The sequence below is a fragment of the Anarhichas minor genome, unplaced genomic scaffold (assembly GCF_050575085.1).
Source record: "Anarhichas minor isolate MPS153535 unplaced genomic scaffold, ASM5057508v1 ptg000027l, whole genome shotgun sequence".
Taxonomy (NCBI): Eukaryota; Metazoa; Chordata; class Actinopteri; order Perciformes; family Anarhichadidae; genus Anarhichas; species Anarhichas minor.
Window position 1 is genome coordinate 10,205,512 of NW_027466473.1, and position 14,912 is coordinate 10,220,423.

General features: G+C 41.7%; 1 protein-coding gene across 1 annotated transcript in view; it reads right to left on the minus strand.

Moving 5' to 3' along the window:
- LOC142960552 (glutamate receptor 3-like) overlaps window positions 1-14,912 on the minus strand; it is a 58,029-nt gene that overhangs the window by 14,640 nt on the left and 28,477 nt on the right. Inside the window, 6 exon segments of the mRNA XM_076102430.1 lie at window positions 1,157-1,363; window positions 3,284-3,391; window positions 5,610-5,714; window positions 6,027-6,194; window positions 6,576-6,737; window positions 6,998-7,051. Coding sequence (XP_075958545.1) covers window positions 1,157-1,363; window positions 3,284-3,391; window positions 5,610-5,714; window positions 6,027-6,194; window positions 6,576-6,737; window positions 6,998-7,051 — 804 coding nt within the window.

Sequence of the window (14,912 nt, forward strand, 5' to 3'; positions counted from 1 at the left end):
AAATAACCAACCAAAGGTTTACATATTGACTTAATAAAAGAAACACTGAAAAACTCAAAGTCAATGCAATAACCATGATATATATATATAGCTCACACTGTCTTCTAAACATATACACTGTAGGTGCCCAGGCGCTCAGCTTTTAAGTGAATTCATGGAGTAAAGAGATTGGACACAGCTAAATGCGACGTCTTAGAATATACTGAATAGGCCTGTGATAATGCCTGTGAGAGGGATATCTGCCATTTAAAAATGAGTCACTCAGCATTTGTGTTGGCTAATGTCTTTGTCTCGGTCCAAATCTCCTCCATGAATCAAACAGAGGGTTGGAAGACAGAGGTGGAGGAGCTTATGTAAGCAGTCCATGAAATATGAATCAGCTTGTTAAATTCACCTCTCAGATCTTTTGCAAACGCCCGACCGACTCGTCACTGTGGTGACAAAAGTTGGCATTGAGGTGATTGGTGGTATTGTAACTGTACATCAAAATATGGAAATATTTAACACAAAGGATTCATATCTTAGATCAAGTTAGGAGGGGGCTAAGCCAAAAGTGTCCAATATTAATTCTGGATGCAATAAGTACAGCGTAGGTCTTCTCTTTCTGTCTGAACTATCAATATTGAGAGGGCTACAGCGTTCTGTAAAAGAGCCACAACAGCGGAAAGTAAAGGTTTTAAATAGAGAAAGCTGCACTGAATCACTGTTTGCATGCAGATTTTTGTTTTAATTCCAGTCTGCCGTGTGGGATTCCTCAACATTATTCATCCAGCAGCTGAGGTCTCATAAAAGATGCATATCATCTTGTTAAAGCCAGTTTAAGTGTGAGTGAGCCACGAGATGCATGACAAATAAAAAAAACTGTCGATTTGTAGTTGAAGAAGGGCTTTCCAAAACCCACTCAGCCCACTTTGATTGATAGTACGTTTACATGGTAATATTCAATATAATCTTGCATCATTGGTTTATTTAGACAAAAAATGGGCAGAGTGAGTTTTATTAAAAAAACTCTTATTTTAAAATGTGGAGGACCCTTAATTAAATTTACTATGCTTCACAATAATCTGAACAAAACGGAGTAGCAGGAAACAATTAAACATGAACAGTAAGCCCCCCCCCCCCTCCTTATGAGCTACACAGGCGGACTGAGACTTACCCCATAAACCAGTTCACCCACCATCCCGTTCCACGTCTTGGTCTCCGGATCTCTGGCTCCGTACTTCCCATCCGGGACTACTGACAGCTTATATCTTATCCCCACATGTTTTGCAATTTCAGAAGCTAAATCGACACAGTAGCCTTCATATCTGTCATTCCCATCCATCTGCATATAGTTTTTCTTGTACATCACATACGGAGCTTCCTGTTAATTAGACATAAATGTGAGTTCATTGTAGAGAAACACACAGATCCACAGTGGCCAGACCTCATGAGTCACACAAGGCTGTGACGTGATTGGTACTGAAAGCATGCACACATGCCGGGGTGACAGACAAACAGATATGGGGGACATCAAAAGCCAAACAGAGCAGAGTTTAGACGGATCTACGCAGCATCAGTTACAGGCATGTTATTTGGGGACTCGACAGACTAAAAAAAAGCAGGCCGCTGCTGGAGTGACGAGGCCAAATGGGCCAGCGGGAGTCGAGCAAAGCATCTAACACATATAAAGGAGGCAAAGCATGATGGATGATAGGCGGAGGTTGCATTTGCTTTGCATCAGCGTGGCACAAGGAGCAGGACAAGTTGAATGGAGCACTTTTCCGGTTCATAAAGTAAACGTCAGTGAAAGCAGAGAGTGATACATCCAAAACTTGGATATCTATTCATACATCAAACAAATATCAAGCTCACAAAACACGTGAGCCACGTCAGAAGAGTAGCTGTATGACCAAATAACAAGTCATACTGGTTCTTTCGTTCGTTTCTATCACGACAATAAAATAATCTGCTTGTTGTCTCGATTATACCGTTTGACTATTCCGCATCACCTCTGTGCCTTGGATTTCAATAAAATATGTATCTCCTCAAAAATGGAAAAACACGTTTGCCATCAAACCTCTTCTCGATGAGCTAATGTCACCTTGAGGATACTCAGCAATAGAGATTTTGCTTTTGCCTTAAGGCATGAACATGTTTTTCAGAGGTTATTTCACTAGCAAAGTCATCTTCAGAGGAGACTGATACTTGATTCTTTCACAGTATCCAGCAGTTTCACTCCTTTGTTGTTCGAACTAGTCCCTCTTTAACTTCTCTTCCATTCTGCAGTCATGTACAATGTTACAAAAAAAAAAACTAAATGAACGAGTCGCACCCTATAATGATAGGATGGCCTTTCATTGAATATGGCATTTAACTTTAAAGTTATGGAATGTAAGAAAAGCAACATGAAGTTCGTGACATGACTGTGATGCATCAAAAACAATAGTTGTCTTTATTCAAATCAAAGGCATGCCTGGCAGTGAGAAAATAATGCAATGACACTACTCTTCTGTTTTCTCTGTCTTACAGTTGTTGTGTTACCTGCCTGGTCATGAGGACAATGAGTTACTACACATTGAAATGAGAATGTATGGCTATTGCATTCTGAATTTGTCTAAGATGCAAACATAATAGGCAAAGTCAGAAGGAACGAGAGGCCGTGGTTTTAAATGTAAGATAAGGAGCACCTTATGTTACATTTAAAAATGGCTGATGATTACTAAACTGTGACTACGGTCTGTACAGAAACTAGCACTGTGTCTAACCCTGAGCTCGCTATGCTGGGAGCACTGGTTTCAGAGATGCCTACAATAGATACATTACAATTCAGTGCCAAAGTAAATTTGAACAAAGAGATAAACAGTCAAAGGGTTGCAGCCTTTGGTTGTTTATGTCCTCCTTGTGCGCAGATCATTTCATGTCTCCAGTGAGACACAGCTGGTTCTACCCCGACGTCACTGACAACTTACTTAATGAGAGGGAAATATGTTTACTTACGTATGCACTGAATGTGATTACAATGGTGTCTATCTTTATAGTTATCATTACCAAAGCCGTTATTGTGATGTCACTACTACAACAGCCCACCGTAATATAAAAAAACCAAAATGCTTTGGCACCCACACGGATACAGTTGAAACACTCTTTGTGAATCGACTGTTTCAACATGTAGTGAGTGGATGGAAAGCAACTCAAAACGAAATAATTCTACCCTCCCAGGACAGATTGCAACAATGGACACCTTGACCTTGAGTGGCAGAAATCTTATGGCGAAACACTTAAAACCTGCTTGAGAGTGTACCATAATAGTAGTGACCACAATTGTTCGGTTTTCCACAGAAGAGGACTCGTTGGTGACTTGCTGATCCATAATATAAACAAACTTTTCGTACTGATTCCAGTAGCCGATCTGAAAATGAAACAGAGGTTCACAGTTGTTACGAGAAGAAGCAGAAAGACGTTTTTTACAGAAGAGCCTCCAGGTATGTGTGAGTTGATTGGCTCTATCTGCACAGCAGGAGACAGTATTAGTTTTGCCTGATGTAGGATTTTTATAAAAAGCTTGTAGTGGTGCGTTTCACTTCACCTGGGCTCCACTTCAGCAGAGTAGGCGTAAGCTATTCCTGGCTCAGAAAAAAGTTCTCTTACATAACAAGGAAGCAGCACCAACAGAGCTCTCGAAGACTGACAAAATGAATACCAGCAAGACAAATCTAATAGTCTAAATGTGCCTTATCTAGCCAGCGCAGCAGGTTCTTCTACTGTTCTATTAATACTACACATAGCACACACAGTGTAACGTAACACGAAAACAAACACTGGCCCTTTGTGTCTACTGAACCTGAGATGATTCCAGTGGATGCATTATGTTTATTTCTGTTACACTCTTGATTTATTCGGCCAAGAAGAAGTCAACGGCTCCCACGTCTGGGAGCTATGACGAACAATACTCACTCTGTTGTCACTGCCGATTGTCTTGCACTGTTTGGATGTGCGGGCCGCGCTGTGATGCATGTTGCCGTGTGAGCTGAACTATGTGAACAGTATAGGGCCACCTCCTTTCTGGAGCCAGCTTTTGTGGGGACCTTGTCAGATGTTTAGGGGCAGAGAGCTTGCAAAGCCACAGCACTGTGTGTATGTGTGTGCGTGTGTGTGTGTGTTTGCCTATGGCTTGCCCAATTACAGCACTAATGCATCACGTGAGTGTAGTGTATCAGGAGACACGTCCTTGTAAAAGTCCAACTGAAATTATTCCTATATGCTGTCAAAAGTCGTCAAATTGACTGTTAATAGTTTTATAATTGCCGGTAGGAAAAACGGTAGACATATATCAGAAATGACCTTTTTGCCTCCAGTCCTCTGGAGAGGCAGGTCGATGCATGCGTTTGTGAATAAACCTTCTGTGGCAACTGGAGCTTACCAGCTAATAAGACGATAGACAGTGTTTTGTTAGTGGTATTGAGGAAAAGGACCAAATGATTCAGCATCTAAACTAACAGACATTGACAAGTGTTACAGCTGTCAAAGCTAAATGGGTAAATGACTCTTCTGAGCGAGTGCACTTCTCCCCCGGTTGTTTGCTAGCTCGTTTAGCAAGCCATGGCACAAAACAAGACACGTGTCGACGCTTGTAGACAAAATGGACACACTGAAATTTAATTTCATGTGCACTTTAAGGTGCAATACTGCTGTAAGGACTGCAGCTTTAAAGCCTGCCTCACAAGAGCTGCTAACCCACCTAGCAGCTTCATTATGCTGAGCTTTAAGAGTTTAACTGTGATGGTGGATTAAAGGCAGTGTTGGAGAATTGCGTTAAGGAAAACACGGAAAACCGGACTGAACTTCAGAAAAGTGACATTCAAATAAACACATACACATAATGATACACAAAATATCATCTATTTAAAGTCTTGCAAAGCAAGCCCACATATTACAATTTGCGTGTTGTCCGCCTAGACTCCATAGGCAATTGCTTTATGTAATCTCAGGCGATTGACAGCTCAATCAGGCATCAGCACGAACCCTTCAGACACCTGATTGGACAGATGCACCACTCGCTGAGCTGTCTCAGTGGTTTAAGCATCAAAGTTGTAAACACATGGCAGCTCTTTCTTAAACACTAAAGTATTGACTGTGATCAGTTTCTGAATAAGTGTGCGGTCCCTATAGTAGCAGAGTAATACCTCATTTTCTAGCAACAACATGTGGTTTGAATAGATATTCGTGATGTGTCTTGAGTTTTAAGCCACGTCATCTTCTAAATTACTGCTCCCCACAGATGTAGAATGGTTCAGCTTCTGGGGGCTCGACTGACTCTCCGTGGATGTTTTCCAGATTCAAATCTCAGAGGGGATGCGAGATCACACGATTTAGGCTGGTTTTGCAAGACTGGGTACTGGCAGCTTCAGTCCAAATCAAAGTCAACCCCTCTACTTGTGTACTGCCATCGCGCCAAGAGAAGGTACAATCCCCATCTAAGAGCTGCTTGAAACTTGTCTGTATTTATGTTAGAGGATATCAAAACATACAGTGCTAATATCTATATCATATGCTGATCTTGTTGATTGTATTTAATTACACATTATCAAATTAGGATAGATGTTTTCCACGGCTGTGTGCTCACTCACCTTCCTGGGGCCTCCTGACTTCATCTCGTACACATCAATCGTGTAATTAGATCGTCGACCAAATGTGTCGAACTGGATGTTTCCTGTCATACCTTGTACTTGGACCTGCCAAGGCAGAAAGAAAAGAATGATAACACTTGCTCTTTACGTACGACATGTGAGCAAACTCCACATGCAAACATGCAACAAACCGTCTTGAAATGTAGCGTCCAAAGTTCTCCCCAGCGTCTTTTGGTTTCCCAGGTGTGTTGTATACGCAAGTGTTGTGGCAGCAAAGTGATCAGATCAATGTGGAAAAAATGTGCAAAACTAGTGGAAGTGACATATTTTTAAGGGAAGGGAAACATTGCTTGCACTGCAAAGATTCAACTGTAAACTTTAACTGTTTGAAGAGACGGTGAAAGCCCTCGATCTTACCATTTTGAGGGCTCTCTCTATGTCGATGCCTTGGCTCCAGGGCACTGCAGGGTTGGCGAGGCAGTCTCCCGCACTCCCCCTGCGAGACACGTCCACTCGCTGGCGCCGTAGGTACCGGAAGGCCTCCGCAATCACCAGGATGGCATCGTGGGTCAGCGCTGACGTGTACTGAGACAAAGGTCACAAGAAACCCCAGTGACGCACGTCATGCAGACTGCTATCAAAGCAAGGTTATCATCTCCGCAGGAGTATTTGGTGTATGTACACTGAGAGCAGTGCCACTGATGTAAAAAAATAAATAAATCAAAGCCTCACACTGTGATTGACGTAAAAAATTGCGCGAGCTTGAAAGATGCAGCTATTCAAGGGCAAGCAGGCGACAAGTTATTTAAGAAACATCTCACTGAAATGATTCATAATGACATCTTTTCTCTGGTTGCATCAGAGTTACTACCTAAAAAACGTGGAAGAGGAGGGAGGAGAGAAAAAGTGTCTTTGAAGATGTTTAATAAAATGTTACTGCAGCAGCGGCAGCTATGCCTCACTGACCTTCAGTGGAGTGTTTTTGGCTTCTGGAAATTCTCTTTCATCTAGGCGCTCCCAGCGCTGGAGGAACTGCTGGACGATGGGGCTGTCTGGGTTGATGATCTGGAAGCCTGTGATGTTGGCTCCACCGGAAAAGACCCTGTCCAGGCTCATGTTGGAGAAACCCTGAGAGCAAAGAACACAAGTGACTGGTAGTGGAACGAGAAATCATTAGGAGCAAAGGAAAAACTGCTTTAGCTTACCCATCAGAGGCTCATTACTTAGTTCTGCTTAATTACTGCAGTCAATTGGTAGTCTATCAGCACTATATGTTGAAAAGTCTGACTATTCTACAGAGACTGTTGCATTGCTTTGCACTGCATTGCATCACAGAGAGATGCGTTGTTCTGAGCTTTGTTGGATTGTTTCATGCTGCGAGTCCTCACCAGGTTGGCGAGGATATAATGGTATCCTCTGCTGTTTTTTCCGGAGGTCACCACCTACAAGTCGCAGGAGGAGACACACGATGAGTCACATCCACGTCTCATAATACCGAGAACATTCAGAGGGCTGAGATACAGAAATGACAAAGACCTTTGATTTCATAACAGAGAGTAGTTGGTTGGTAGAAAGAAAGGAATGAAAGAAAGACATTTTAGAGCAACATTTGCAAGGGCGAGAGGGAGCGTGTGACCACATTTGTACGTGTGTGTGTGTGTGTGTGTGTGTCTGCATGAGACACACAGATAGGGGACAAACTGTGATGACAGCACTTGTTCCTTTCCATTAACTTCAACATGTAAAATAAGGTCAAGGCTCTGGCAAACTTCCCTCTCTCTCTCTCTGCAGTCGCCTGTGCTCTACAGTCTGCCGCTTTATGCTCCACCCGTCTCAGTCGCACACTAGACTTAATTAAACCCAAAACGCTGTACAGCACCTGTCTAAGCGCGCAGACACAGAGAGAGCAGCATTCGTTGATTTCTTTAAACTTCTTCACCAGCCAAGCCTCTCTCTCACTCTCTCTCTCTCTCACTCTTTCACACGCACTCTTTCTCTCTCCATATCTCCCTCGATTCAGATTCTGCATCGTAGATTACGAAGCTTCAAAAAAGAAACTGTGGGGGTGGATAGTTGCTTCCCCCCCCCCTCCCTCCCTGTCTTTTCACTTTCTACACTCCCCCACAGTTTTGATTCAAGTGTGCTCAGGCACTGAAATCAGCTAAATGTTAAATGTCCAGAGTGATAGTGATATCATGTTGGAGAGAATTTATAGAGCACTTGAATACAGATGAGAAATTTTACAACAGCACTGCAACAAGAACATGCATCCCTGTGGTATATCTCTAGTGCTATTTTCAAATTTTTCATTTAGCCCTGGTGTACAGTGATGTAATAACTGCCCAGTTTCTTATTCAGCGCATGCACTCAGTGTGTGCTTTCATTCACACCTGTGCACCCTAACCTCCTCTGCTTACTCCTCCCTTATTGTCTCGTAATTGTCGAGACAATAAGAGGGAACGTCCTTGCTCCAAGGTTGGCCCTCCGACCGGCTTATACACTCTGACAAATTTCAACAATAAATCCAATTACCTTCCTCGGAAATGCTAAATGATTTCATTGTGTTCGACATTTTGCACCTCTCCCCACCGACTCCGAAAGCCCCCCCACATCCTGCGTTTTCCTCATAAGCTATAAAAAAAAAAAATCCTAGAAGCCTTTTCTGCTTATTGTCTCCCAAATTGTCTCGAAAAGCTTTTCGTTTGCTATCCGTGTGAGAGGGAGCTGCGTTGACCCAAGTGTAGCGACACAGCGAGCACTTAGTGAAGCTGCGGTGCCTGGAGTGACTGGCTACAACTCCCGTTTGTCACCAGCACACTCAGGCAGAAAGCACAAGACTTCACACATCTATATGAGCATCCAAAACTGACACCTCAACTGCTGTTTCTGACTGAAAGCACGTTTAGCTGTTAGAAAATAATCAACTGCAAACATGTATCGCTTACTGCAGCTACAAGGAACACGAAAAACAAACAACAATGGGGGAGTTTCTATTTCATTTAGCTGTCTAACAGGAGAGGTACAAGTCATATTGGATGCCAAGGAAGGTCATAAACACGTATGTTTCTTGGTTTATTGAACAACAGATTAGTGCTAAATGCTACAAGCTTCTGCAGCCATGATTCAAATATGATATATTTGATGAATCATAATGTAAAGAGCTGTGATGTAAGGCAAATGTGTTTTAGCATCCAAATGGTCGTATTGCCTCCGTCATTCACTGTTGATTTTATATACTTTCATGCACATCACGTTGATAAGTTTACCACTTGGCTTTTGTGTCAAGCGTTTCCTTTCAAGACAACTTGAAAATGTTTTGACTTGCATGAAAAAGAAAAAAAATCATCCCCCCCCGACAGCTGCATTGGTATTCATCTGGCTGGCAACGAGCACGGAGGCTGACATGTATTCTAATGTTGAGATACCTGGTTGGATGATTCTGGGAGGTGGATCTTGTTCGATCGTGTTTCTATCTACACAATCAATTAGTGAGCCAACACCATACTAAAAACAGTTTGCTCTGATTGATGAAAGAACATTGTTCGTGGTAAGAACAGTTAACGATTAAACTAAAATGAAATCAATAAATTCCTAATAGCAAACAAAAGCTAATGAAAAGCTAACACAAAATGTAAAAAAAAAAAAAATTTAAATCATACTGATAAAGTACTTTCTACAAATATACCATGGCAATGGCATCATGTACGATTTATTATATTGACAATGGATTATATTCAGAAAACTGTATATTGTGGCAAAATTCAACAGAAAAACAATATCAGCATGAATAGTTCATCACTGATTGGTTGAGCAAAGAATAATAGGTAAAATAGTAGGTAATGCATGTATTTTGTTATGTCAAGTAAACCCTATGAAGATCAAAATCAGACAAATATGATTACCCTCAGAAACATAAACCAGCTCCATAACTAGAGCAATTGTTCTGCGACTACATGAGCAGTACACATGTTCTGGTAAAGGATTATTTTACTCTATTTGCTGTAGGATTTGCTCCATCCCTCTGTTGGCAGTGCTGTTCTGGAAAAAAAAAAGCATCTGGGCATAACAAATATTTTTAGGATCCTGATGCTCCAGTTTCATGGTCCCCTGGGATAATCGCTTTTTCTGAGTCTGTGAAACCACCAAGAACCTGTAAGAGGTCAGGCACTACCGTCACTGAGAGAGCCTCACTTTTATTATCACAGGACTAATATCGTCCTTTCTGTCAAAATCCATTTCTCACAAAACAGCTTCTTCAAACAGCTCGGGGGAAAAGAAGACCCGAGGCCTGAAAGCGGGAAGTAACCCGCAGCACTGACTGTACCGACTGGCTCCTACATTTTTAAAACCCATTGAACGGAAAGGAGAGTCTAAATGCCATTCCCGGTCATCTTTTTTCTACACTGAATGTTCTGATCTTGCAGCAGTGCTGAAGTGGATCTGCGATGAGTCCGTTCCAAGAAGGCTGAATGACATGAATATCTGCCAAAATAGTGTTGGCTTTTATGATGCTCAATTAGTGTGCTCAAACCATGACATGTCCCTGTGACTGAGAAAAGGACATACGTATATTTACGCGAGAGGCGTGATGTACATTCCTGCATGGTTTTGTGCAGTCGGTGCAGATAAAGTACAAATAGCTTTGCAATGAGTCAGCTAAGTTAATGGTAAAAAAATGTAAGAAAAGAAATGTAAGTGCATTGTTTACATTTATGCAGGTTTTAAAACATGCATGTTCAACAACAAAAGAAATCAACTTTGCAAATGTTCTATGAGGAAGTAAATACAGCACATTCAGGAGGATGTGATCAGAAATATGGGGCCATAAACCTATGCTGTGGAGGAGACAGGAGGAGGGACAGTCTCAATTATCTTTATTCGTCCATCCTCAGGGCTCCTCCTGCCCGCCTGTTTGGACGAGCGGGTCTGTGCCATTTGAAGCAGGCCTGAGCCGGGCCGAGCTGCGGGACGATCGGCCTATAATATTCCTACAGGAATCGACACTAATTAAGCAGACTGGAGCCACAGTCCGGTGCAGAGCTGGATGTCTGCCCAAGCGCCTTCAAGAGCATTTGACTCTCTCCCCACTGATGGAGGCGTCTCTTTGTTGCAGTGATTTGTCATCTACCTTCTTCAGAACTGGAACTGGCATCCTAAGGTAGATGACTGTCCCCGTTCACCAGACAACTAATTATTGTTACGCTATTTGAAAAAGGAAGGATTCGACTGTCCAAGAATTGCATTAATTAAAGAAAGAAAATATAGCAGAGGAAGGACATGGCTGTATAAGTCAGAGATTGCTCTAAAAGCTGTACTGTTCACCAGTCCTTCCCTCAAAACTGAATCTTTGAATGGAAAGTAGTTTTGTCTTTCTCTCTCTGTCTGCAAATTATACTCAAGAAAGAAATTGTTGAATGTCCTTGCTCCTTTCTAGTCTTTTTTAGATTCAGGTATTAATATTTAAATTGTTATAACATGTAAAAACATTCTTTATCGAATGGATTCAGTACAATTCAAGTGCTAAAATCATTATTTTCAACACAGTTCCAGTCTTCCTGGAACTGTGTGCAGTCTGATGGTTCCTCTGCTTCCAGCATCGTCTTCTGATAGCTTGCCAATTTCAACAAAATAGAAAATGTGTGTGAAGTTGTAACGTCCTCACTATCCTTGTTGCAGTTGGCCAACTCTCCTGCTTACGCCCGTTTGATGTTGTTTTTCATTTTTTGGTTGCTTTAAACTCAGACTTCTCTAGGGTCTCCTTCGGATGCCAGCACTACAAAGAAGACTCTACAAAAACCTGTTTCTCTTTTTTCAGAAGCCATGTTTTCTTGTTTATAATGGAAGTAAAGAAAAAGGAAATGAAGGTCTAAGCCCAGATAGTTGCCTTGCTGTTGCGGTTTATTTGTGGGGAATTGACCCTTCGCTAAGGACTGCCCCTCGAACACAGACTGGCCAATCACAGCGTAGGACCGGCCAGCTCCAACCAGGATCTGACTACTAATCCACACACTCTCGTGCAATAGTTTCAGATTATCTTAATTTTCATGCTGGTTTTGTAGATTTTGAGCTAGTTAAATGGTTAAAAGTGATGTAATAGTAATACAATACCTCAACAATTGGATGGATTGCCATGACATTTTGCAGAGTCATTCATGGTTCTCATGGTGTATATCCGAAGCACTTTGGTGGTCGCGTCTTTCCTCTAGCGCCACCACATTAGTGATTTTAAATTAAAATTTCTCATAAAGTATTGCATGGAGTGCCGTGAAATTTAGTTTGGACTTTAAGGCCCCTGAACGACAATTTCTAAGGACTTTGGTCATAAATATAATTGTTGAGCAATTAAAATCTTCAACTGTTGGTGCTACGTGAACATAACAAACAAATACCTGCAAAACTATTGACATTCCCATCAGCCTCAGCTGTACTTTGTGTTTAACGCTAATTAGCAAATGCTACCTAACAGGCTAAACTAGGATGGTGAGCATAGTCAGTTTGAAAATATTACTAACCTAAGTATAACCTTCACACAGCTGCTAGCATGGCTGTAAGCTCTTAAATATACTGTTTATTTAAATAAAAAATCACCCCCTCAGAGAAACTATTTCGTATGTCCTGGCCTTTAAAACCAATGCTAACGCATAGCAGCATACAAAACCACAAATCACATAGAGGATTAAATAACATCCACACAGATGTAATCTCATCCCTAATGCAGCATCTTGTTTTACTATCCGACTTGCTGGGTGTGGGACTCCAGTGCACCTCTGGGTGTTCAGCACTTCTCCCATTTCCCTCCACAGTACTAGACAGGGAGACTCAGACTACATGGCTCAATTCCCACAAGCTCTCTTCTTCTCTGTCTCTGACTCTTGTGCATTGTCTGTCAACTGTGAAGGAGGAGGCTGGAGGTCCTCTGGCAGTGATTATAAAACAACTGTGCTTCTATTATTGATGAGAAGCCTTAAAGGTGTTTATCGCTCCGTCTTTACTTTAGTGAAGAGATGAGCAGACTGAAGCTTTCAAAGGCGGTGAGAGGGGAGCAACAAAAAAAAACCCACGGCACATTTATCAACAAATAAAGCCCTGTTCAAGTGGAACTACCTTGACAAAAGTAATTAGAACAAAATGAATGATCGATATATCTGCGTATAAAATCCTTTATAATGCACTGGGGAAATATAATAGCCTATGTGCAGGTGTCGTATCTTTCATGCGACAGTTCTGTTGAAGTGATGAGGAAGGATGCTCCGTGGACACTGTTCTTGCTGGTATAATAAAGTTTATTACAAACAAGCAACAGATGCCATTACGGACGTCTAGATCGTCCGGAGGTCTCAAGTCGAATCTGAAAGTCCCTGCTTCTAGGGCTCTCGCTTCATCTTTATATAGGGTACATGTTATGTTTACATCTGGGCGGAACGTAAGAGAATGTATGTGGCCTCCTCATTCTACACATCCACCCTTCTGCCCCTGGTCTCCTGCACATCTGGTTTTCATCTAAGACAACTACACTTGGGGTCTTCGCTGTACTGTGCAAGACCTGAAAATATACCACACAGGTATAAAAAATAATTGAATTTAGATGATTATAGCGTTTATGAGGTCAAATCCTAAACACTGGTAAAAAAAAATGAAATCCCGTCCAGGATGGTTGCTTCCTGAGTGATCTCGGTTGTGTTCGCTCACTCCTGCCTTTGTGAGAGATCTCCCCTCAAGCAAGGAGAGTAGGCTATTTATAGTAGGCTCATTGTTGTTGCTGTTATGGGACAGAGTGTCCTACTTACACTGGGAGGTGATATTACATTAAAGCATGTGTTGATGTCACAGTTTGTATGAGGAATCGTTCTGGAGAGACACAGGCACGTCTTGCTGCCATCAGGCATCTGGGGAGACACTCGTCTGACAGATGCTGCCTACAAGGCCACCGCTCGCACTAATCCGCCACCGTAAAGAGATTATGATCGGATCGGCCTGACGCGACACCAAGTGACCGCCATTATCTGATTCGATAACTTGAATCTAATATGGAGGCAATTTGAGAACATTTGAAGAAACCCTCTGTATCAACGTGAAGGGCAGAGAAAAGTTCTCTTAAATGATGAAAATGTTCTGTGCTATCACAAAAAAAACAATATTCCCCCGGCGTCAAATGAAGACAGATCTGCAGTGAAGGTCAGAGTAAAACTCATAAGGTCGGCAATAATGAAGATCATTACGCAGAGGGCACACAAATATCTCAGCAAAGAACAGAAGGTTAAGATGTGCTCGGGATTAATGGTACACACACAGAAAACACACTACATGGTTTTTGTAACACAACTCACCTCTCCCCTGACCTCTGACTTATCACAACGCACTCTTTGCAACAATATAACAATGTCCATCTTTCCTTCGAAGAGAGGACAGTGGTTATATGTATGAACACAAAACGTTGCTTGTCAGGAAAATGTAAACAGAGGTTGATTCAAGTGTCATTTTTCGAGCGACAGCAGTCTCGCATTTAACTAGTCTTTTTGTCTACTTGAATGCAAGTCATACATTTAACTGTATAATTTATAGATATTCAGTGTCAGCACTAACTTTATTTTAAGATTAAGGATCAGGTTTAGTAAATGAAGAATGAGTATTTTTTTTTTTGTTTCACTTAAATTTGCATGCAATCTCTTACGAACTAAAGAAAGCCATGAGTTGAAATAAAAGGTAATCTATATCATAAATAGGTGTCAGGCTGACATGGAGCATGGATATATTCACATACATAAAACATAAATGTGCATTCACACTTCCAAGTGTAAAATTGCATCCATTTGCTTGAAGCAAGTGTAGTAGACCACTGACATCCAGGCATCTGTTTAATGCGCAAATAAATCCTTCTAATCCTCAAAATGAACACTAATGATCTTCTGAGTAAGTAAGCGAATTCCCAGTTAGCCCTCATTTAATACATTTTTGACAATAAAGTATTCTCCCCGGTGCAGCCACAGTGAGCAGCACGCATTAGCAAACAGTGAATCTGAATCAAGACTCATGTGGGGAAACTGTAGATGACGATCACCTAGGAAACAAGGATGAGGAAGCTGTTTAATTCCTCCACGTGAAATTAAGCCCAGGTGACCTCAAACAACGTGCAAACAAAAAACAACAAATAACAGACCTTAATTGAGTGTTCCCGTCTCGCCTGCTTTAACACCGTCTTCTAAAATGAGAATCTTGAGATCTGAGGCAATCACGATGCACTCTACGTGTTTAGGGTAATAACAAAAGATAAAGGAATAGTGGGGAACAGACAAAGCCAGGAGA